The 22,516-nt window shown below is 41.4% G+C and overlaps 1 protein-coding gene across 9 annotated transcripts in view; it reads right to left on the bottom strand.

Moving 5' to 3' along the window:
• The window catches only part of CCDC7 (coiled-coil domain containing 7), a 155,921-nt gene that overhangs the window by 120,526 nt on the left and 12,879 nt on the right, over nucleotides 1-22,516 (bottom strand). For 6 of the 9 annotated variants that reach the window (XM_083466477.1, XM_083466475.1, XM_083466476.1 and 3 more), the window contains exons 5-17: nucleotides 21,772-21,861; nucleotides 20,629-20,649; nucleotides 20,497-20,529; nucleotides 18,803-18,963; nucleotides 18,249-18,313; nucleotides 16,327-16,398; nucleotides 15,191-15,266; nucleotides 14,705-14,735; nucleotides 14,083-14,172; nucleotides 12,524-12,627; nucleotides 10,360-10,441; nucleotides 5,526-5,591; nucleotides 3,071-3,397 (exon numbers count right to left, since the gene is read on the bottom strand). In XM_083466477.1, coding sequence (XP_083322603.1) covers nucleotides 3,071-3,397; nucleotides 5,526-5,591; nucleotides 10,360-10,441; nucleotides 12,524-12,627; nucleotides 14,083-14,172; nucleotides 14,705-14,735; nucleotides 15,191-15,266; nucleotides 16,327-16,398; nucleotides 18,249-18,313; nucleotides 18,803-18,963; nucleotides 20,497-20,529; nucleotides 20,629-20,649; nucleotides 21,772-21,861 — 1,218 coding nt within the window. The remainder of the gene's footprint in view (nucleotides 1-3,070; nucleotides 3,398-5,525; nucleotides 5,592-10,359; nucleotides 10,442-12,523; nucleotides 12,628-14,082; nucleotides 14,173-14,704; nucleotides 14,736-15,190; nucleotides 15,267-16,326; nucleotides 16,399-18,248; nucleotides 18,314-18,802; nucleotides 18,964-20,496; nucleotides 20,530-20,628; nucleotides 20,650-21,771; nucleotides 21,862-22,516) is intronic. The other 3 variants (XM_083466469.1, XM_083466471.1, XM_083466470.1) reach the window with 3 other exon arrangements.

The following is a 22,516-nucleotide window of genomic DNA, read 5'->3' on the forward strand; positions in this document are numbered from 1 at the left end:
AGCTCCTGGCACCCACATACACAGCACAAACACCTACAGGGAGGAAGCCTTCACACTGTACTCATGGGTGCCAAGAGGTAGATCTACTCACTGTGGCCCTGCTCCCGGCAAACATACTGCTTTTTATCGTAAGTATCATGCCTGAAATCTCACTTATTTACAACAATGAAGAAACATTCATACAACAGGAAGATTTAGGTTGGTATTGCATCATATATTTAGAAAAGAATTCTGAATTCTGAAAAATAGCATGCTGATCATCTGTTGAGCAAAATGAATGTAATATGTTTCCAGCTCAGTGCTACGAGGAGTACAGTGGAACCTTGGTTCTCTAACGCCTTGGTACTCAAACATTTTGGCTCCCAAGCGCCGAAAACCCAGAAGTAAGTGTTCCAGTTTTCAAGCGTTTTTTGGAAGCCATACGTCCGATGCGGCTGTTGGCTATTGTTTCCAGGGTGCCTGCGCCAATCGGAAGCTGTTCCTTGGTTTTTGAACATTTCAGTAGTTGAATGGACTTCCAGAACGGATTATGTTCATGAACCAAGATAGCACTGTATATACCGTACTTCAATTCTCTCCCTACTCCCATATAGGCTGCAGTCCTATATGGACTTCCTTGGGAGTAAATCCTATTTAATTCAATGGGGGCGGGAGGGGAGTCTGAGTAGACATGTGTACTGTAAATAAATAAATCCCAGTTACTATTTCTTTTTTTTTTTAAATGTTGCTTGACTTGCACACGATGGGGGTCTGAGAGCTTTGGTAGGTATAAAATGATGTGTTACTTTTTCTTTTTCTTTCTTGATGTGCACTGTTTGTGTATTTTAACTACAGTTGAGCTTTGGCTGCTGTGAAATGGGGGCTGCACCTTGAGAGAGGGGCCTGATGTTCACATGCCATATCTAATGTTGAGGTTTGCCTACTATGAAATGGCATGGAGTGAGGCGTAACTGATTTGTGCCAGCTGAAAACTTTAGGGCATATTTATTTTAGTGCCTGGAGTGAAGCAGGCTACAAAATTTTGTCGAATCTCAGTTCCTGGGAAAGCTACATCTGTTGATCATTGGTCTCTCTTGCAGATCATGATACCTCTGAGAAGAAAACATGGTAACTCTATTTGACACCTGCAATTTGCAAATATATTATCTGAGCATCTTTCTCAACTATACACTATCAGCAGGATTGCCAACTTTTTTTTAAAAAAAAGGCTCTGCTCCTCTGAGTTTTGCAGTTGCCTGTTAGGCAGACAAAAAAATTAATGAAAGCTGCAATCCTATGCATTTCTAAGTCCTCCCCTCTAACTATATGAGCAGAATCTGAAGCTGGAGACTGCTTTCCTCACTACCATGCTACAAAGGGCTTTACCTGTTTAATTTCCGTATGTCAGGCTGATGTTAAAGGTGAAGGAGAGTAAAAACAGAAGGGAATCCTAATGCTGCAATCAAATATATATTCTTTGGACCAAGTCCTATTGCACTACTAATACAATCCAATGCATATTACACAGAAATATGTCTACTACATTCAACAGGGCTTACTTGCATCTGCATCTGATTAGAGTCTTGCAGAGCTCTGCCTATTGTTCTCCCTGGCTCAGCCTACCAGTAGTGGCAGCAGGGCTGACCTGACTTCCAAGCAGCTGAGTTGCTGCTGTTTAACAGGAGGGACAGTGGGAGAGTTCAGAGAGTTAAGATATTTAATGTTAACATAAAAATGCTGAATGAATGTATTAGTATTGAAGTTAACTGGGAAGGGAAGCCAGTGTTTTTCCATGGGGACTGAAGTGGAGGATATCTGTAAATTTCCATTACAAGAGTGTGGTAATCTTTCCTGCATTGTAGGGGACTAGATGACTGTCAAGGTCCCTTCCAACTCCACAATTCTATTATTCTATCTTTCTGGAGTCATGAGACTGACATTGGGTTACAAGATGTTTATATCTGTCAATTGACTAAATTCCTCCATGTTAAATCTATATTCCCTTTGTTCTAAACAGCCTGAGGCAGATAGGCTGGAAAGCTCAAATATTGGATTTTTGCTAGATTAAGCCTACAAACTTTATAATGGGAGCAGAATATGCTTGTCTGTGTATGAGACAACATGTTTTCCTTGTTTTTGTAATGTTTGAAGCTAAGTTCTGTTAGTAAAGCTTTTTTAACCATTTTCTGGACTGGAGAAATTTATTTCTAAACAAGAGCCAGTTTTACAGTAAGAAATTCTTATGCTTGCATTTATTGTTTAAAATCTCCACAGAGAAGGCAGGAAGGTCTGTTCTGTGCAAGCACATAGACAGGAGCATCACAAAGGGTCTGCTCCTATGTTTGCTTAGGGGTCTGCTCCTATGTTTGCTTAGTTGTGTGATATCATACAACTCTCCTCAATCACTGAACTATTTGGAAGAGATGTTGTTAGTTGACATGGCTCAGATATACTGCTCATAACCACCAGGAGTCATGAATTCTGTACTGTGTCTAATTTTATGAAATTCCCTTCCAGTTAAGGTCAGCCAGGCCCCCTTCCCTTCTGAACATCTGGCTATATTCAAATAGGTTTTGTAACTGAATTTTAATTTTACAGTTTTAACTCATTTTTAGTTTCATTGTATGGGTTCTCTTGAACTTTGTAATTAAACAGCACATAAATTGTTGAAAGAAATAAAGATATAGAGTTCAAATAAAACATTATCTAAATGTAAATACCTAAGGTAAATCCAAAGGAATTGCAGTGATGTTCTTCAAATCCTATGCAGTTATAACTTTGTAGGATACCTACATCTGGCCACTTGGCCATTGTCAAGATATTGGTCTAGAGATGGATCACTGGTCTAAACCAGAATGGTTGATTTTATTTTCAGTGAGTCAGTATCCTATCTCCTCCATTATTATTTCCTCTGCTTAACAAAAGGCTCAAGCGGCATGCTGCATACATATATTGCCAATGTTATGCCTAGCCATTCATATTCAAAATATATAGCCATAATGTTATCAGAGGAAGGAGTATAAACTTGCAACTACTGCTTCATTCAAAATTTATCTATATTTTAGTAACCAAAATAGGAAGCATTACTTACTCCCTCTGATTTCCCTGCTTTTGTTTTCCGTGATTCTTCCATCCTTTTTTCAGGTTCTTTTTCCTGACCTTCGCTCAGTGCTTTATCCATGTCTATAAATGACCCCTTTCTCTTCTGTTTCACATCTTTTGCTGGAAATGTTTCTCCTGCTTTTCCTGTTTCAGGTGGACTGACAGCCAATTTTTGTACATCTGTTCCTTTAGGTTTTGTTCCTTTTTTGCCTTTCTTCTGCACATCTTTTTCATCTTCAATTTCTGTATAAGGGAACTGCCAATCTGGAATAGTTGGAGGTACTTCAGCAAGATGAACCTTAGCCATCTCAGCTTCCTATTTTTAAAAAATAAATACAACACTTACATTTATTTAATGTGAAATGTACAGTTTGTGAGGAGGGGGGTCCTAGAGTCAACAATATCTGGAGAAACCCAGACAAGACTAAAAGAAAAATGAAACCATAATACAGTAATTTAAACAGTTTCAGCTCAGAAGCAACAATATTATCTGTATTATATTCTACTTGCCTAGAGATAAAGTTTCTAACACCAATTGGACAAATTGGCATAATAGCATAGAATGCCGACAAACATTCCAGCTGCTCAGGGAATCCAACTGCCAGCATAGTTTACAGTTGAGTTTCTGTGGGGCTGTAACAAAGCTCACACGAATATTAAGAATAGCAGCAGCTGGGGAAGACAGCAGTCTGAAGGTTGGAAAGAAGCTCACAGACAATGGAGCAATTTGTTTTCTGTTCCTCCAGTGGCTAAGAATCAAACAAATTCAAATAAAAATAGTTTAAACTAAACATTAGGAAGAACCTCTTGATAGTACAGGCTGCTCAACAGTGACACAAACTGCGATAGATAGTGGTGGATTCTTCTTCATTAGCTTTGAAGTGGAGGGTGAGCTGCTACCTATTGAAGATACTGTAAAGGTAAAGGTACCCTGGACATTTAAGTCCAGTCAAAGGTGACTATGGGATGTGGCTCTCATCTTGCTCATTTCGCTTTTTGGACTGAGAGAGCCGGCGTTTGTTCACAGACAGCTCTCCGGATCATGTGGCTAGCATGACTAAATTGTTTCTGGCACACAGAGAACCATGACGAGTGCCAGAGAGCACAGAAACAGTTTACCTTCCCGCCGCAGCGATACCTATTTATCTACTTGCACTGGTATGCTTTCGAACTGCTAGATTGGCAGGAGCTGGGACATAGCAACGAGAGCTCACCCCATCGTGCAGATTCAAACCGCCAACTTTCCGATCAGAAAGCACAAGGGGCTCAGTGGTTTAGACCACAGTGCCATCCATGTCTCGAAGATGCTGTAGAAGTGCATTTTCTACACTATCATAAGGTTGGGCTAGATTATCTTTGATAGTCCTTCTAATTTAATGATTCAATGTCTCACCAAAAAGGAAGCTAAATAGCAGGAAGCCCAGAATCTGAATGACTGAAAGAATGGTGCAGCATAAGGGTACAGCATAAGCAGTGGAAAGAGAAAGAAGAAGAGAGGAAAAGGCAGATCAAGAAAAAAGGTTGACTAAGCAGAGACATGAACGAAGAAGAGATCTTGGGGGGGGGGGGAATATACAGAGCTTATGAACAAAGGACCTACTGCTGTGACTGAGGAGGGACTGGAGACAGGAGTGTGAGAGGCGTTGCCTAAACTGAAGGCTAAAGTAAACAATTGAATGAAAACCAGAGCATTGGAAAGGTAGAAGCATTTTGAAGAAAAGAGTCAAAGAGAGAGGAGGCAAAATCTCACAAAATAGCTAGGGAGAAGTGTGGCTAACCACTATTGACAGGAAGGAAGTGGACAAGCAAGGACAGTTTGCAGGTCTTGTTATTGTGGGCATGAGAAACAATGGAATATGAAGCTGTAGGACTAAAGTCTAAACCAATTTCACTTATTCCTTCTACTGTGCTTTGTGATCTGAGAAATCTACAGCAGTTGAGTGGGCATGAAGGTTGAATACACATGGTGGTTTAAAACAACCCCTAGTTCTAGTAACAATTTATGAAACCTCAACTTGTAACTGTTTCTCCTTTTAATGTTTCTTAACAACATCAACGGGGGTGGCGCTATGGTATAAACCACTGACCCTTGGGCTTGTCGATCGGAAGGTTGGCGGTTCGAATCCCTGTGACGGGGTGAACTCCCATTGTTCGGTCCCAGCTCCTGCCAACCTAGCAGTTTGAAAGCACGTTAAAGTAGATAAATAGGTACCGCTCCGGCAGGAAGGTAAACAGTGTTTCCATGCGCTGCTCTGGTTTCGCAAGAAGCTGCTTAGTCATGCTGGCCATATGACCCAGAAAAACTGTCTGCAGACAAACGTCAGCTCCCTCGGCCAGTAAAGCGAGATGAGCGCTGCAACCCCAGAGTCATTCACGACTGAAATTAACTGTCAGGGGTCCTTTACCTTTACCTTTTAACAACATCAAAACTGTGCAAGCAATACCTCTAAGGCTTTCTGTAGTTTCTCTTCAAGCATTTTCTTCTCTTGTTCAAGAGTCTGAATATTTGCCTACAATGTCAAAATATGTTTAGACATTTAAATTCACAATTTGGGTTTCTTATCAAAATATCCATACAGCAACATTCTAGAATATTCTCTACCATTCCACAAACATACACTGCACCTTAATGTAATCATAAAGATATGCAAACATATTTGGTTTTCCAGATATGTCCCAGAGGATCTGTTCCAAAAGAAACTAATTACCAATGCATTAATTGAGTTGAAAGGACAGGCAATGAGGCCTGATTATTTTAAGTAATAAGTGAGGGGGATATGTTTTTTGTGAAATAAAAGAATCCTTCTCTTTTGAAGCTATAATAAAGCATGTAATTCTAAATCAAACAACATTACTGATAATGGTGTCACAGTTGTGTGATATTGTATAGTAAAGATCAAGTAACAGCTTAATCATTGCCAAATTGAAATATGTCCAGAAAATATTTTATCCCTTAGGTCCTGTAGATAAAGATGAAAGAGGAAGTAGGAAGTTCGGCACTCTCTGACACTTCCTCTTTCAGCTCTATGTGCTTTTCAAGGCTCAGATCAGGACCTGAGGAGCAAAACAGAAAGAGGACTGACCAGAAAGGATAGGAGGAAAGGGTTGGGTGGTAAGGTAGGAAGGAAGGAAAGGGGACTAGTAGTTTCTAGTAGTTTCAAGCACAGCTATGTTGCAAAACATGGAACTAAGATATATACAGTGGTACCTCTGGTTGCAGACGGGATCCGTTCTGGAGGTCTGGCCGGATCCCAAGGTTTTTGCAACCGGAGGACCTGCTTCTGCGCATGCGGCAAAACCCGGTCCAATACTTGGTCCAAAACCAGGTTTGTCACTTTCGTAACATGAAAATGTTTTTATTGCATTTTAGTGTTTTGTTGGAAGCTGCCCAGAGTGCCTGGGGAAACCCATCCAGATGGGCGGGGTATAAATATGTTGTTGTTGTTGTTGTTGTTGTTGTTGTTGTTGTTGTTGTTGTTGTTGTTGTTGTTGTTGTGAAATTTACGTAACCAGTGGGTTACATAATACGAGGTACTACTGTGTCCATAGACCTAAGCTGGATCTAGAGACATCAAAGAAGCGTTTCAGTTAAACACATTGCAAACTGCATACAAGGAAATCTGGTTGGAAAGATGGGACTCCACAGCGCCATCTGGTGTCACAGTGTTATGTAATACGCTTTTCCTTTACCAGTCTAGCCGAGTCCCCAGTGAAGGCTGGTACACTCAAACTTTGTTGTTGTTTAGTCGTTTAGCCGTGTCTGACTCTTCGTGACCCCATGGACCAGAGCATGCCAGGCATTCCTGTCTTCCACAGCTTCCCGCAGTTTGGTCATACTCATGTTCGTAGCTTCAAGAACACTGTCCAACCATCTTGTCCCCTGTCGTCCCCTTCTCCTTGTGCCCTCAATCTTTCCCAACATCAGGGTCTTTTCCAGGGAGTCTTCTCTTCTCATGAGGTGGCCAAAGTATTGGAGCCTCAACTTCACGATCTGTCCTTCCAGTGAGCACTCAGGGCTGATTTCCTTAAGAATGGATAGGTTTGATCTTCTTGCAGTCCATGGGACTCTCAAGAGTCTCCTCCAGCACCATAATTCAAAAGCATCAATTCTTCGGCAATCAGCCTTCTTTATGGTTCAGCTCTCATTTCCATACATCACTACTGGGAAAACCATGGCTTTAACTATACGGACCTTTGTTGGCAACTACTGGGGCACAACTCAAGCTTCTGTATAGGATGAGGAAGGGTTGCCTTAAAGTGCAGTCCCAGAATGCTCAGAGCTGTTTCCTTGAAAGCCACACAGCATTAACTAGGCCCTAGGACTATGTTTGTATTCACTGATTAGGTGCTTGCTTATTTATTTATTTATTTATTTTATTTGGTAATCCCCCACCCCACACAACTGAACTGGTTATTTGTGTGAGTGACCACCGGGGACACATCTCTTTTTGTACAATAGCTACGGTACTTTTTTTCTTTTTTTAGTTACATTGATTTGTTTTTTGGATGGGGAGGTTTCATATTTTCCAAACTTACTAAAGTTAATGGACTAAATAGGACAATTAATTATAATGAGAGGGAAGGGTGGGAGTGCTGGAACATGCAATTATTTTTTGATCTGGCGAATCCATCAACTTGATGGTGGAAATGGTGCTTAGGTGTGAATCACCTGGGTCTGCCTTAATCTTATGAAAATTTATATTAGTATGTTACTACCCCTTTAAGTAAAAAATAATAAGAGTAGAACTCTGAGGAAAGAGAAGCATGAACTGCTGGGGCAACTGAGAAGGACAATAGCCGCTAAATCCTGTTTTAGTCCTTTCATAAACTGTAGGGATAGTTCTGCAAGAAAATAAAAGCAAATTTGGATACATCTTCCTTGCCTGAAGTGTAACATCAGCTTCTGGACATTTATTTTTATTTGTTTGGTAAAACCTGGCCTGGAACTGCTTTAGGCTCTGACTGGATTCCCTTAATGTTACAGTGATTACTTTCTCTCTGGACATACTGGTAAATTCATCAGATACGTAGATACTGCCATCTATCCCCCACAGGCAGGGATTGCAGAGTTGAGGAAATAGTTTGCTTCATATTATATAGTGCTGCCGATTTCCTGCTTCCCATCCAGGGGATTCTTTTTCTCCTTGATCACATTTAGCCTCACTTCTTGTACTATTGTGTATTTTCTCTCCCCCTGCCCACCCCCATTTGTTCCTTGCTGCCCTGGGTAAGTTTTGTGTGATTTGGAATGTCTTTGGAATTTGTTTCTCCCCTGTCAGCCTTTGATTTTACTTTTCCTCCTCACACATCTTTCCTCTCTTCCCCTTCCACTTCATTCCCGTCCCTTACAGTTTGGGTGATTGTGCCTTTGATTATCAGATCAGTTTATTTTTCTGAGAAGCTTTTACTTTTTCTGGGAGTGGATCATGTGTGAGTGGGTTGTCTTGTTTATACCCTTCCCCTCTGCTTCTCTGAACTCTGGTAGTCATGATTTCGTTTCCTCCTTCAACAAGTTTGTGAACCTTGAGTAGCTTCTTTCCTTGGTACCTCTGCTTTTTAAACCCTCCCATGTGATCCTTTATTCCCTGTGTATTTTCTCTTGTATCCTGGAGTACTATTATATTATCATTACATTAGCCACATAAGCCTTTCACTCTGTTTGCTGCCTTCTCTTGGTTTGTCTGCTTCCCATCACATTACTGCTTCCCTGCCAGTTCTGGAGCAGAACTAAGGTGCTTCTTTTGGGCTGAATTTGAGCTTGGAGCAGTCCTCATAGAATTCAGTGGGGCTTACTTCAGAGTCAATTACAATTATTCTAGCATAAACTGACATTAGAACTTGTCCCTGCAGTGACCCTCCTGAAGCACGGTAAGACACTTAGATACTAAGTAATAAAACTGAAATATTTTGAGTGTCAACTGCTTCTTTGAAAAAGAGGATAAGGGAAAGAACCAGCATGGGGGAGCACATAACTTTTGTAGAGAAGCAAAGGTAACAGCAGGAACCCCTTTTAAATCACTTTTCAGTTTAGTTAGGACAGGGGTCAGCAAACTTTTTCAGGAGGGGGCCAGTCCACTGTCCCTCAGACCTTGGGGGGGCAGGACCCACACCTCCCGAAAGCAACCCCCCTCCCAAAAGGCCCCCCCCATGCCGCTCATGCCGCAGCCACCGACGCTGCCTCGTCTTTGGAAGCATCGGCATCCTCTCAGTGGCTGCGTTTCCTTCCTGCTCAGCCGCTTCCTTCCGCTTGGCCACCTTAGCGGGAAGGAAGGGGTAGTACCCAGATGCCACTGGCCTGGGCGGCGGAGGCAGCCTCTGCACCACCACCGCTTCCTCCTGTTCTGCCGCCTCTTCGGGAAGGAAGGGGTGGCACCCACATGCTGCTGGCCTGGGCAGCCTCCGCCGCTTCCTCCTGCTCGGCTACCTCAGCAGGAAGGAAGGGGTGGCGCCCAGAAGCCATCGCTGCGCGCCCAGAGTCATCCACGGCTTTTGATTGGCTGCAGGAGCTTCCTGCAGCCAATCAGAAACCATGCTGCATCGCGGAAGTCAGCCTCCGCACAGCGAGGCCTCTGCGCTGCACCTGTTTAGTGCGGGGGCTGACCGAGTTTGACGACCGAGCCATATACAGCCCGCGGGTCTTAGTTTGACCACCTCTGAGTTAGGAGCAACTGTCTGAAAAACTGCAGTGCCTAGATGTCTGAGGCATCTTTGCAAAGGAGGCAGGCATGCCAAGCTGGGCCCAACATTGGGGGAGTTCTCGTGCGTGTATGATGTCACACGTGTAACACTGACGCAAACACACACCCATTGGGCCATGCCTGTAGGATGTGTAGGTGCCTGCTAGGCCATTCTGGCAATCACAGCAGAGGATGTGGAGGGTGAAAATCACCCTCCAAGCCACCCGCCCCTGCCTGGCACTCTGACAATCGCCTGGGGTGGCGGGGGATGGCAGCCCCCTCAATACTGGGGGGGCCTTACCCCCTTCCTCAAAATATTTAGGGGGCTGAAGTCCCTTGCACCCCCTATACCGGATACCCCTGAAAGGAGGAGGATATGTAGAAAACCAGAACAAGTTGGCTACGCCCTTGTGACCTCCTAGCAGCCCCACCAGGTTTTGTAGGCAGCAGCCACTGCTGCATAAATCCACAGCCAAAAGAAAACCACTATCAAATCATAGTCCACAGATATGTTCTGTGATATGTTGGTGGTTTTATCAACCCTTTTTGGGTGAAAGTTTATTTTTAAAAGACATTTGCAGGGAACTAGAATACATATTACCTGAGCTTTAGCTAAGTCTTCTTTCATTTTTTGGTTTTCAGCTTCTTTGTGCTTTAAAGGAATAGGAGTTGGTCTTGCTGGTCTGTAATTAAGAACATATAAGGCAAACTGTGAAGTCAATAAGGCACTCAAAATGCATTTTATTGTTCCTGCAGAGGTGTCATAAATTGGTGAAACTAGAATAATGGTGCAGAATGTTCACAAACATTTATTTATTTGATTCAGTTTATGAATCACTTCACATAAAGTATCTTGAACCAATTTCATATCAGAAACATCCACAATAAAAACAACTCCATAGATTAAAACAATTAAAAATAAATCCATATGTAAAAGCAATAGACAATAGAAACAGTGTCTGTCTGAACAGACTGCTGATGAGATGGTATCTGAAGAAGGCCCTCTCCCATAGAGTTCAGTGACTGAATTGTCTCATTTGTTATATATACCCAATCTTTTAGATATCTTTATCCAAACTTGTATGAGCTTTGTACACTAATAGCAACAGCTTTAACTTAGCTTGGTAGTTAATCACACTGAGAGCCAGTGTGGTATACTGGTTAGAGTGTTGGACTAGGCAGGGGTCAGCAAACTTTTTCAGCAGGGGACCGGTCCACTGTCCCTCAGACCTTGTGGGGAGGCAGACTATATTGGGGGGGGGGAATTAATGAATTCCTATGCCCCACAAATGACACAGGGATGCATTTTAAATAAAAGGACACATTCTACTCATGTAAAAACACGCTGACTCCCCAACCGTCCATGGGCCGGATTTAGAAGGCGATTGGGCCGGATCCGTCCCCTGGGCCTTTGTTTGCTTACCCATGGACTAGGACCTGGAAGACCAGGATTCAAATCTCTACTCAGCCATGCAGCGTACTGGGTAACATTGGGCCAATCACTGCCTCTAAGATTAACCTACCTGACAGGGTTGTTGTGGGGATTATAGAGGACAAAGAGTTGTGGGGTGGGATATAAATGAAATAAATGAATGGCAGCCATTGCAGTTCTTTCAGCAATGGTGTATTCATGGTAGCTACAGTCTATGCCAATGAACAGTCAAGGCACTGCAATTTGCAATAGCTGCAGCTTCTGACTAAACCTCATGGGCAGCTCTGTATAGAACCGCTGCAAAGTAATCTGGATTTTACCAGTGCATGACCAGCAGTACTAGTAAAGCTATCCCAGTCCAGAAATTGTTGCAACTGTCCTATCAGCCAAAGTTAGTAAAAGGCACTCCTAATCAGTGATGTCACCTGGGCCCCTAGTGAAAGAGAGATATTTGGAAGCATCCCAGACTGCTCTTTCAGGATGAGCATGACCCTGTTTAAAGCAGGCAATTGACCAATTATACAGACTTGGGAACTGCCAGTCTTACCAGGATTCAGAGTCCAGAGTCCATGTATTGGCCCTCATCAAGCCCACCGCAAAGTCCAGGCCCCAGTCAACAGCCTCTCTGAATTCAGCTGTTACAGAGAAGTGCAACTGATGACATGTCACCCCAAATGACCCAATTATCACTTCCAATGGCTTTATGCTACTGTTAAACAGCAGTGTGAACAAAACGGTACCATGCAACACCCCATTGCATGACTGCCAGGGGGGCAAGAGATGATCACCTAATGCTCTGTTGGAACCACTGTAAATGCCTCTAATACCCATCTAACCAAATCAGTTCAGGAGGAAGACATGGCCAAGTGTATCAAAAGGCTGCTGTGAAATTAAGTAAGGAAAAACTGCCAATATCATATACACACAGCATCAAGACAAAGCATCCTACCCAAGTAAACCCAACAGAACTTATTTCTTAATAGTCATGCATGGGGTTGCAGAGTTAGTTATCTTGAATTTGGTGAATATCACTTCCTAATGGTAATTTAAGTCATTTTTTTAGAAGCAAATCTAGTTGAAGCCAGAAGCAAACTTCTTTGTGGGGCTTTCGGCAGGCTGCAACTGGTGGGGATACCAATAGAGGCACTTCTAGTTTCCCGTTCACTTGGCAAAACAAATGGGGAGTTTTGTGTGAGCAAAATGATGCTAGCCTCACTCTGTGGGTGGAACCCAGTGAAGATTGTCAGGGCTGGGTGGAGGACACTTCCACCCCACAAACAAACCAAGAAAGGGAGTTTAGATTGCAATCTAGATTATTAATTACTTTTCTTACTTTTCTACAATTACTTGAGGTGGTTTTTCTTCAACTTTTGCTTTTTCTTTTTCCAGTTTTGATAACATTTTTTTCCTTGTATCTTGCACTCCTTTTTCTTGCTGTTAGACGTATGTGAGAAAACACCAAACAGGTTACATAGGAAAATTATTACTTGTTCCTTGTACAGTTGTACATTTGAAGATGCAATGGGCAGGAAACAGCACAGAACTTCCAGAGACCTTTGACAGAGGAAGAATATTCCCACTCTTCCCCTTGGTTACATTTTCACTCTTAAAACAGACACCATGAGTATACAAAACAACAAAACATCATATATAGGGATGGAAAAACAACCTCATCTATAATATCTGTTGTACTGTGTCATTTGTATCCATTAAGCAATATTACAATAAATAAGAACATAATGCAATATAAAAGTCAGTTCCTGAATTTGCTTATTTTCCTTTTCCCCTTCTCATCCTTTTTTTCCTGTTGTATAATGTCTGGCAGAACCCATCTACACGCAAGTCCCACTTTCTGGACATTCCCAGGAAATTGTTCATTGGGCAATTTCCACTATTGCTTACAGCAACATTTCCAAACTGCGAGCTTTCTTCCCTCTTCTACCATTTCTTCCTAAAATGGCTGTGGCCAATCAGCAAAAGAGAGACAAAGGAAAAACCCTGCTTTCTGAAATGTCCAATCTCTCCCCGTTCCTGCCCCAAAATGGTTTCAACCCCATTTTGGTTTCTGCCCCAAAATGGTTCCCGTTGACCAGCAAATCACAAACAAGTACCGTATTTTTCGCCCCATAGGACGCACCGCCCTATAGGACACACCTAGGTTTTTTTTGGGGGGGGAATAAAGAAAAAAAATTATTTCCCCCCCAGGCATGGGGCTGGCGCGGGGGAAGCCCTAGCTTCCCCCAACCCTAGCCCCCAGGACAGCCTGTTATCTGCAAGCCTAGGGAGCCGTGCCAGTCTCCCCAGGGTTGCGGACAGCTGTGCAAAGCCCAGGCGCGCTCTTCAGCGTGCCCGAGGCTTCGGAATACAAGCATTTCTGCGCGACCCTCCGGAGCCCGGCGCGGCTTGGCGCCGGGCTCCGGAGTGTCGTGCAGAGCTGCGCCGGGCTCCGGAGGGTCGCGCAGAGCTTCCTGAAGCCTGTATTCGCCCCATAGGACGCACCCACATTTCCCCTTCATTTTTGGAGGGGGAAAAGTGTGTCCTATAGGAGCGAAAAAAACAGTAAGTAAGTGAACAAACTCCAGCTGTTTGGATATCTGAATCAGCTGTGCATGTAGTGAAGTTTGGGAATAATTATTTATATTCAGATAAGCAAATGTTTGGATAGTGATGTATTCTATGCATGTATTCTATGCAGGTTCACTTGGAATTAAGTCTGTGTTCAATGGGTTTCCTCTCCAATAAGCTTGTTTAGGATTGCAGCTTCTGTAAAATATAATCATACCTGTGAAGCATTCATCTTTAAGTTCATCCTTCATTATCTCTTCCATAAGGTTTCAAATTTTTGTTGAATCCTCTGTAATTTCTAAGTAGAAGTTTTGGAAAAATAATTACCTCTGAACCTTTCATCTTTTGAAGTTCATCCTCCATTATCTCCTTCTCTTCTGCAAGCTTTCGAAATTCTTGTTGAATCTTCTGTAATTTCTAGGTAGAATAAACATTTTGAGGGGAAATAGTTTTAACATATTTGAAGAAATGTTTAAAAATTGAAATTAAGAAATGAAAAGAATGAAAATTTTAAAAATTAAAAAAGAATGGTGAAGCCATTTTTAACATTGACACAGCATAATGGCACACAAACAGCTTACTCTGGTGGAGGTCTTCTGATAGGGAATGTTTCATCCCCCATTAGACACTGCTCTAAGTAATCCTGGGGTTTGGGTTGAGGCATCATCAGCATGCTGATGACATTCATTTCTACTTCTCTTTTCCATCTGCTAACTTCAATATTTCTGGATATATTTCCAAAATTTTGTCAGATATTAAAATTCAGTGAATTCAAGATACTTATCTGAAATTTGGTGCAATTCTCCTCTTTTCTTTTTAGGTATTTAAAATTCATCTAATTTATCACCTTAAAAATACAAATACTTGCTCTATTATTTTCTATATTATAGTGTTTTGCATCCAGTGACTGCTGTGAACACTCATACAGTTTTTTAAGTATTATACTCACACCTTCCAGCACATCCTGTTCATTTGAAACTCTGAAAAGTATGAAATATATGTTTCTTAGTTTGTACTTTATAAAACTTCAGTAACATCTGGCAGGAAAGACCCTGCTCATATCATATATGTCACAACCCCATATAGATAAGGGACATAAGCACCCTCTAAATTTAGCACAGTGTGAGATTTCATTATATGCAGTGTTTACATTAAGGTTTATTTAACAACCCACAGATAGCCATAGTTCTCTGGGAACTGAAGATGATTTCCTTACAAAAGTGCCAAAATATAATTAACTGGAAATATAAGTTTCTACAAGCTATAATATTATTGTCCAACTTGGGCATGGATTACAAGTGGCATATGCACCTGGAATTTGTGGCACATCTTGGCTAAAAGCTCAAAGTTCTGGGAACCTGGTTTTTGCCTGTACTCCTGTAATGCATTAATACTGTAAGGTTTTTCTATGTAACATATCAAGTAGAATATGTACCTGTGTAACTTGTTTGTCTGTCTTTCAAACACTTTCATTATTTCTAGCATGCGATTATTCATTGATTCCATTGTTTCTGAACAACAACAAAATTTTAGTTAGTTAAGTTTATAGCCTTTAGTTTGCCCCAGAAATGGGTATCCAAAGTGACCAGCACCAGTTAATAATACAATTTAAATATTTATTACGCAGGACATAGATTTGTTCTATTATTTATGCAATCTAAACATACACATATAAATGTAGAATTCAACAGAAACTTTAGGTCTTCCAGTGCCATGACCCATACAGGCAAGGATTCTTCATATCCTACTCTGGTGATATTGTTAGTAATTGAAAATGGGGGCTTATAAAATCAGCCACTCCTGTTCAATTACTCACAAATAGGTCTGGTGGAAACAGAGTCAAGCTTCCACCATCACTGCCTCTCTCCACCAAGGATCTATCCTAGCCTTCACTCAACTATTATTGCTAACTGGAGGATCACAGGCATCTCTTATAGATGAATCAAACATCTACTCAGGGCAGAATATGCAGGCTCATTGTCATGTGAGTAAGAGTATAAACATATTGACCATGCAAATGTAGGGATGAGTAGGGCCAGTGGATCTCTGCAGGGTGCATGAAATGGCAGTCTTCACCAGCAGCAGAGGTATAGGAGCCAACTCCTAGGGGCTGAGGAGTCTTCAGCCCCCCTGTAAAATATTTGAGAGGACCCCCCCCCAGTTAATGGGCATTGCCATTCAAATGGTGTCCTGCATCATGTGATTGATCATGCAGAGCAGGACTTGCCCCCTTCCCCAATATTTTATTCAAGTTGGCACCCCTGGGCAGAGGAAGTGGTGGCATCTAGAAGCAGGTAGCAGAAAGGAGTAGAGAAAGGAAGTAACAGAAAGAGGGAGACTCACAAAAGGGGTGCCACAAAACATGAAAGAAAAGGGGTCGCTTCATACACTTTTCATTCTGGTTCTTCCCACCATTTGTTCCAGCCCCAGACTGGCTTTTCCTGGTTCTAATTTCCCACCCCCAATGGTTCTGATTCTCCACTCCTCCACTGGGATATTAAAGTGGTTAATGTTGACCAGATCATGCCCTGAGATTTCAGCCACTGCCATTTCAAATTCTAAAGAACTTACGTTGGCCTGTATCATCTTGGAAAACTTGTACCATATTCATTACATCCTCAGTTGCATGTTTCATAGCAAGTTCTGAAACAAAACATTTTATTACTCAGTTTAAACTATTGTAGCAGTTCTTCAAATGTATATACAGTAATTCATTAGCAAATGTGAAATAAATAAATAAACTTGTAAAATAGAAAGCTTTTTCTTCTTATCCATGCTGGCTAAGTTTAAACCCTAAAACAAATCAATGAAATGATGGTGCCAACTGGCCTTTCTCTGAAACAGTGTTACCAAATAGGCTATGATTTGGGAACAAAATTAAAAAGAAATCGGTAGTTATAATGTTCCTTTTTAAATTTCAAGCTACTTCTCATCAGCTCATGAAAAACTGACTTAGAAATAAGTCAATATTTATTTGTTTGTTTGTTTGTTTGTTTGTTTTAAAAAAACTAATAAATAACCACCTATTTTCCAGGTTCAGAAGTTGCCCGGCCCCACTCCCTTGCACTCACCCCCTCCCTTGCGCCCACCCAGCTCTACAACTCCCTAACCCGCAACACATACATCCTTCTCCTTAAACATCATTTATCCAACCAGGACAGCAACAGCAGTGCTCCAGAGACAGGAAGCAGGAAGGACTCCATTTTGTAACCCTTCAGCATACAGAGATTGTACCAGAAATAATGACCCTGGTGCACATTGAGAAACTAAGGGCCATCAGGACCTTTCTGGGAGCCTTTCTTTCTTGCTACCAAAAGAGGAGAAAAGGAAGAAATGGCTCTGATTTTCTCAGCCGACATGCAGTTTTTGCAGTTTTGTTTCAAATGGGATTGGTGCTGTAAGATGGGTATACCGCCAAATCATAGTATCAGGGTGGTGTACATCAACAAAACAGCATTAAAGCCAATACAAATAATCATTAAAGTGAATGGCTAATCAGTTTAAACAGGTGCAAAGGTCTGTCAGCATAAAAAGCTTTCAAGTCAAAACCATGGGTGCCTACCAAAGTGTTTTCCAGAGCATGGGCCTGACAGCACTAAATGCCTGATATCTAGCGAAGGCCAGCTGGGCCGCTGTAGCATGAGGGACAACTAACAGTGCTCCTCTAGATGACAGTAGCCATTTATGAAACTCACTCCTAGTAAATCTCATTGACTCCAAGCCTCAACCAAATACTGTAGTTCCAAGTCTAGCAAAGTGGTTTTCTTTGCTTAATTTTGTTTTTAATACAAAGAATACATACACACATATATATACTAGGTATGGGGGATAAATTCAATTCAGTTTGCATATAAAGCCAACAGACTAAGGAAGAGTAGCCAACTCACTGAGACCTTGTTGCATGCCTTCTCTCTGCACATAAGACAGTGATATAACCCCACACACACCATGTGCAGTGCTTATCATTTTCAGAAAATGCAATACTGTATATTAATGAAAATAAAATACAATGTGCTTTATGTTATGAGAAATTGCTTGAAAATGTGTACATTATTCAAAACTGCTAAAAATGTGTTATATTAAGAGAACATCAAACAAAAATCATGGGGGGGAATTGTAAAGATTTTTAAAATACAAATATGCAAATTATTAAAGAAATGTGGAAAAACCAGGAGAAGCAAAACTGACAAATTCTTCCATCCTTAACATATGAAGAAATTACAAATATCATTATGAAAATAAGGAAACAAATTAATATAAATACAATAATTGTTTAAAGAAAGCAGAGAGTTTCAAATAAATCAAGATTACACTCCATTTTTTAAAAGGCAAATTATATATTATTTTCCATGTCCCCAATTTCCTACCTTGTTAGCCTAGCTTCCTTCAGCCCCCTTATGACCTGTCCAGCATGCTCCACGACTTATTTCTCATACTCCACCCAAAACATATATTTTGCTTCCTTTGTCTCCATATTAAATCACAATCCTTACCTTCAATAATACGTTTTGGGTCTTTTGGAGCAGGAGCTACAGGGCTTAATGCTTTTTTCTTTTCACTGTCAAAATATGAAGTATTTGTCAAAATGTGAAATATTATAAATATTAAATCTAATTTTATAATCTGAAAGTCAGTTTTTGAAAAAAATAAAATTTCTAATTTTATATAATTAGGTTACATTTGGTAAAAAAAATGCATTCTTATATTTACTAATAAAATCCACTATAATATTACATAGGAAACAGCTCATGCTTAATCTTTAGTGTTCTGGAAACAGACTCATAACAAGATATAATCAGCCAACCAAACAACAAATACTTTGGGGGGGGGTTCAGAATTCTTCAGCCCCTCATACTGTTAAGTTAGACCTTTAAGGAGATACAAAGATGGTGATAATGTGATAGTTTCTAGTTTTTCATTATTGTTAAGCAAACACCTTGATTGTGCTTCAGGAAATGGAAAGATCTAATAAAATATTTTTCAATAATCCATATAACAAATCTATATTTTATTGCTATTAAACCTAACTATTTCACAGCACTCTTACTGTTTAGGAGCAGAAAGCTGGATAAGCTTGGGCAGTTCTTGAATACGGCCTTTCAAATCTTCAAGCTTTTGGATGCGGTTCCGTAATTTAGTAATGTTATTTGATATGTTTTTATCAGCTACTGGAATTTGCCAATCTGGAATCATTTCTTCCTCGCCTATCTGAAATATAGATATCAACATATTAGCACAATATATTATCCTATTAACTTAGGTTATTTGTTAACTGGGGGACCAGACCTGAGCTACGCAAGTCCTCAGAGGTACTGACCCCAGTACTGATAAAGTTAGAGCAGTGGTTTTCAACCCTGGAGTGCCTTGAATGATAGTCAGTAGTGCTGCTGGCAACACTAGCCTCTGTCCCTCTTTCCTTCCCTCCCTCCTTTGATGCCCTCTCATGTCTCTGCTTCCCAAAGGGTTGTGTGCTGTTTACTGTAGCAGCCCTGACTACAAGTTTGCCAGGCGAATGGTGCCTCTGGGGCTGGTCAGGGGATGCTGGTTGCCAGGAGCTGAGGCAACCAGCACCCCCTGACCAGCGAGCGGGTGAGGGAGCCCAGCCAGCCAGGCTGCCAGTCCTTGCTGTTGGGAATGGACAGACAAGTCCAAGGCCCCTGTGGGGCAGTGTGAGGAGGCATCTCTCTTTGGGGCATGGGGGCGTGGCAACAGCAGCTGCCCAGAGGACTCCCAAGGAGAGGGGAGAGGAGACTAAGGGAACACTCCAAAAGGGGGTTCAAAAAAGGATTAGAGGTTGCCAGCTCTGCAGGCAAGGGGTGACATAACTGGGCTCCTGAGCCTCACAGGGATGCCGCAGAAAGAATGTAGTTGGTCAAGGGAGCCATGGACTCAAAAAGGTTGAAAACCTCTGAATCAGTTGAGAACAATAACTCTCCTGAGACCACCATCTTAGAAGATACCCCAATCAAAGTGGCTACAGTGTTAAAGCAACTGTTACACCCTGACTGGGCTCAGACCCATCAAGTTCAAACCCAGGACTACAGGAGCAGAGGCTCTTCTTTATAAGAAAATCAAAACCAGAAGCTCAGGTCTGCCTGGCCCTCATGAGGACAACATTCACTAAGCCGTACTCATGAGGAGGATGCATCATTCCTCAAATGATCCAGCTCGTGATGACAGGTCAGGACGAGGTGGATCAACTATGAAACTTCTCAATGGAAGCCTAACCCAGGCTAAAGCAACAAACAAATCTTGCTCTGCTCCCTGTGAAACCTTATTGAACAGCTCCCCCTCTATTCTGCATGTTCTTATCTTTGACTTGATGCACAGCTGCTGTTACAGCAGACTATTAAACCACATAGCAAAGGTTGCAGGAATGGGATAGGGGAGAGGCATCCCAAGCCCCAGCACTGCATGGAGTGCTTATGTAAAAGCTGAACATTTCTGTGTTGTTTTTTTCATATGTATAACAAGCAAACATATTTACAATGCTAATATTTTACTTGAGCACACTCAAGAGATGCATGCAACCTAAATAGCAATCACTAAATTAGCAAAGCTATTTAAACTTACATGGGAGCAAACTCCACTGAAATGGATGTTGTAAAGTGAGTCATAAACAAGCAGCAGCAATGCATATACAGAAATGCTTTTCACTGTAACAATGCTTTATACTGCAACAATATATTCCACATATTTCCTATCAAAACTAATAAACCAACTTTCCAAATGTTAGTTTACCTCTTCCATCTCACGGACCTCCTTTTCAAACCACTTGAAGAAAAGAAAAGAAAATTAGGCATTTACAAATTACATTTTTTTCAAAAAATACAATAGGTTTTAAAAATATTAATGAATGAATGAATTTCTTACCTGAAGCAATGAGTCTAATATCTAAGAAAGAAAATTAAAATCACTAGGTGTTTCTGTTACAATTTAACACCAAAAAATTATCTTTGTACATATAACACAAGGTTTTCACAGTAAATAACTACCCTTTTCATACATGCATTTCATTCTGTGTAGAGGTGTACCTAGGCTCCCTTGCCCCCTTTACAAGGAGCTGTATCGGTGCCTCCCTCCCTGTCCGTTGTGTCCTTGGCAAGGAAATGTTGACCACACAGAGCAGTGGTGGAGTGGTCCAGGGAGCACAAAAGTGGGTCAGTGGGCTCCTAGCCACTTTGAGGCAGAGTGGAGAGCCGCCATTTTGCACACACATCTCATGGCCTGTGCCCTTGGCAGTGACCAATCTAGCCAACCCCTAGGTACACCACTGATTCTGTGATGACTTCAAGATCAAATGAGAACTTAAGTGCAGTACTATAATGAAAGGGGGCAACTGAACTCTTTTGTGTGAGTTCCCCATCTGGGGCACTCTGAGACCACCTTGGGTTTTGAGAATTGCTGGGACCAGGGGATGGAACAGAGCTGACAATAACAAAATAACAAGTGATGATGAATTTTAATGCATCATCCTCAGTCACATCAGCTAATGTTCCTATTACAAGATTAGCTGGCTACTCTGTTTTAATAAGCTTATTCTGTCCTTGCCATAAGGGTCATGCTTAAATGAAAAAGAGGGTATTTGTCTTATTCACAACAGAATATTCTTGCTGGTGGTAACCATTCACTCTCAAGGGCTGATTAATGGCTGTGTGTTGATTAATGGCTATGTGTTGTCTCATCTGCACTGGATATGGCATCAACCAGGGATTTCATCATACATATGTAACCAATTCCTGCTTGTGAATGGTATGTACTAGGATCAACAGTGAATTCACCTTAAGAGAGATACTCTCTTTCTGTTTACCACAATAGCACTGTGCTCATATTTGCTCAGGGAAGAGTCAAATTACACACATAGTACTGGGAAATGTGTTGAGTTCCAGATGCACTTGGTAAGAGAACAGTCTAATATTGTGTTAGAATAAGACAAAAACCTACCAAGTACAGAGAGAAAGCAAATCCAACAGCAAAATAAATTTATATTTATTGCTCATATTTCATAGTACATACTTGTTTTTCTTCACGAAGTGCACAATCTAACTGGTTACTGAGTTGTGAACAACATATCAGGAAAGTAGTCATATCTTCATGTTCTTCCTTCTAGCAAAGGGGGAAAACATTTCTACAGCATTTTCTGACTTTAATTTCTTTAAAATGTAATCTTTATTTGGTTAAAATACTTCTAAAACCCATACTAGCTTTGTTTCAGTTCTTAATTTTTTAACATATTGAACCAGCTATTTTGCTTCAAATTAAATATTTGCATTTTATGTAAAATGAAAAGAATGAGGCAATTAGATTTCAATCCTATGGTCTACTTAGCAGCAAGTATCAGTGAAATGCAAGCTCCCAAACCAGGAAGTAAGTTATTCTCCTGTTCCCCAGGTCCTGTTGCCATTTGCATGATAAAACATAAATTTCCCTTGTCACTTTGTGGAATTCAAAGATTGCTCTAGCTATGGACACTCACTCTCATGTAAATTCTCCTACTAGGTAAAGGGACCCCTGACCATTAGGTGCAGTCATGGCCGACTCTGGGGTGTCGGCGCTCATCTCGCTTTATTGGCCGAGGGAGCTGGCATACAGCTTCCGGGTTATGTGGCCAGCATGATTAAGCCGCTTCTGGCAAACCAGAGCAGCGCACGGAAACACCCGCCAGAGCAGTACCTATATATCTACTTGCACTTTGACGTACTTTCGAACTGCTAGGTTGGCAGGAGCAGGGTCCGAGCAACGGGAGCTCACCCTGTCGCGG

This window comes from Podarcis liolepis (assembly GCF_965112155.1).
Source record: "Podarcis liolepis genome assembly, chromosome: 12".
NCBI lineage: Eukaryota > Metazoa > Chordata > Lepidosauria > Squamata > Lacertidae > Podarcis > Podarcis liolepis.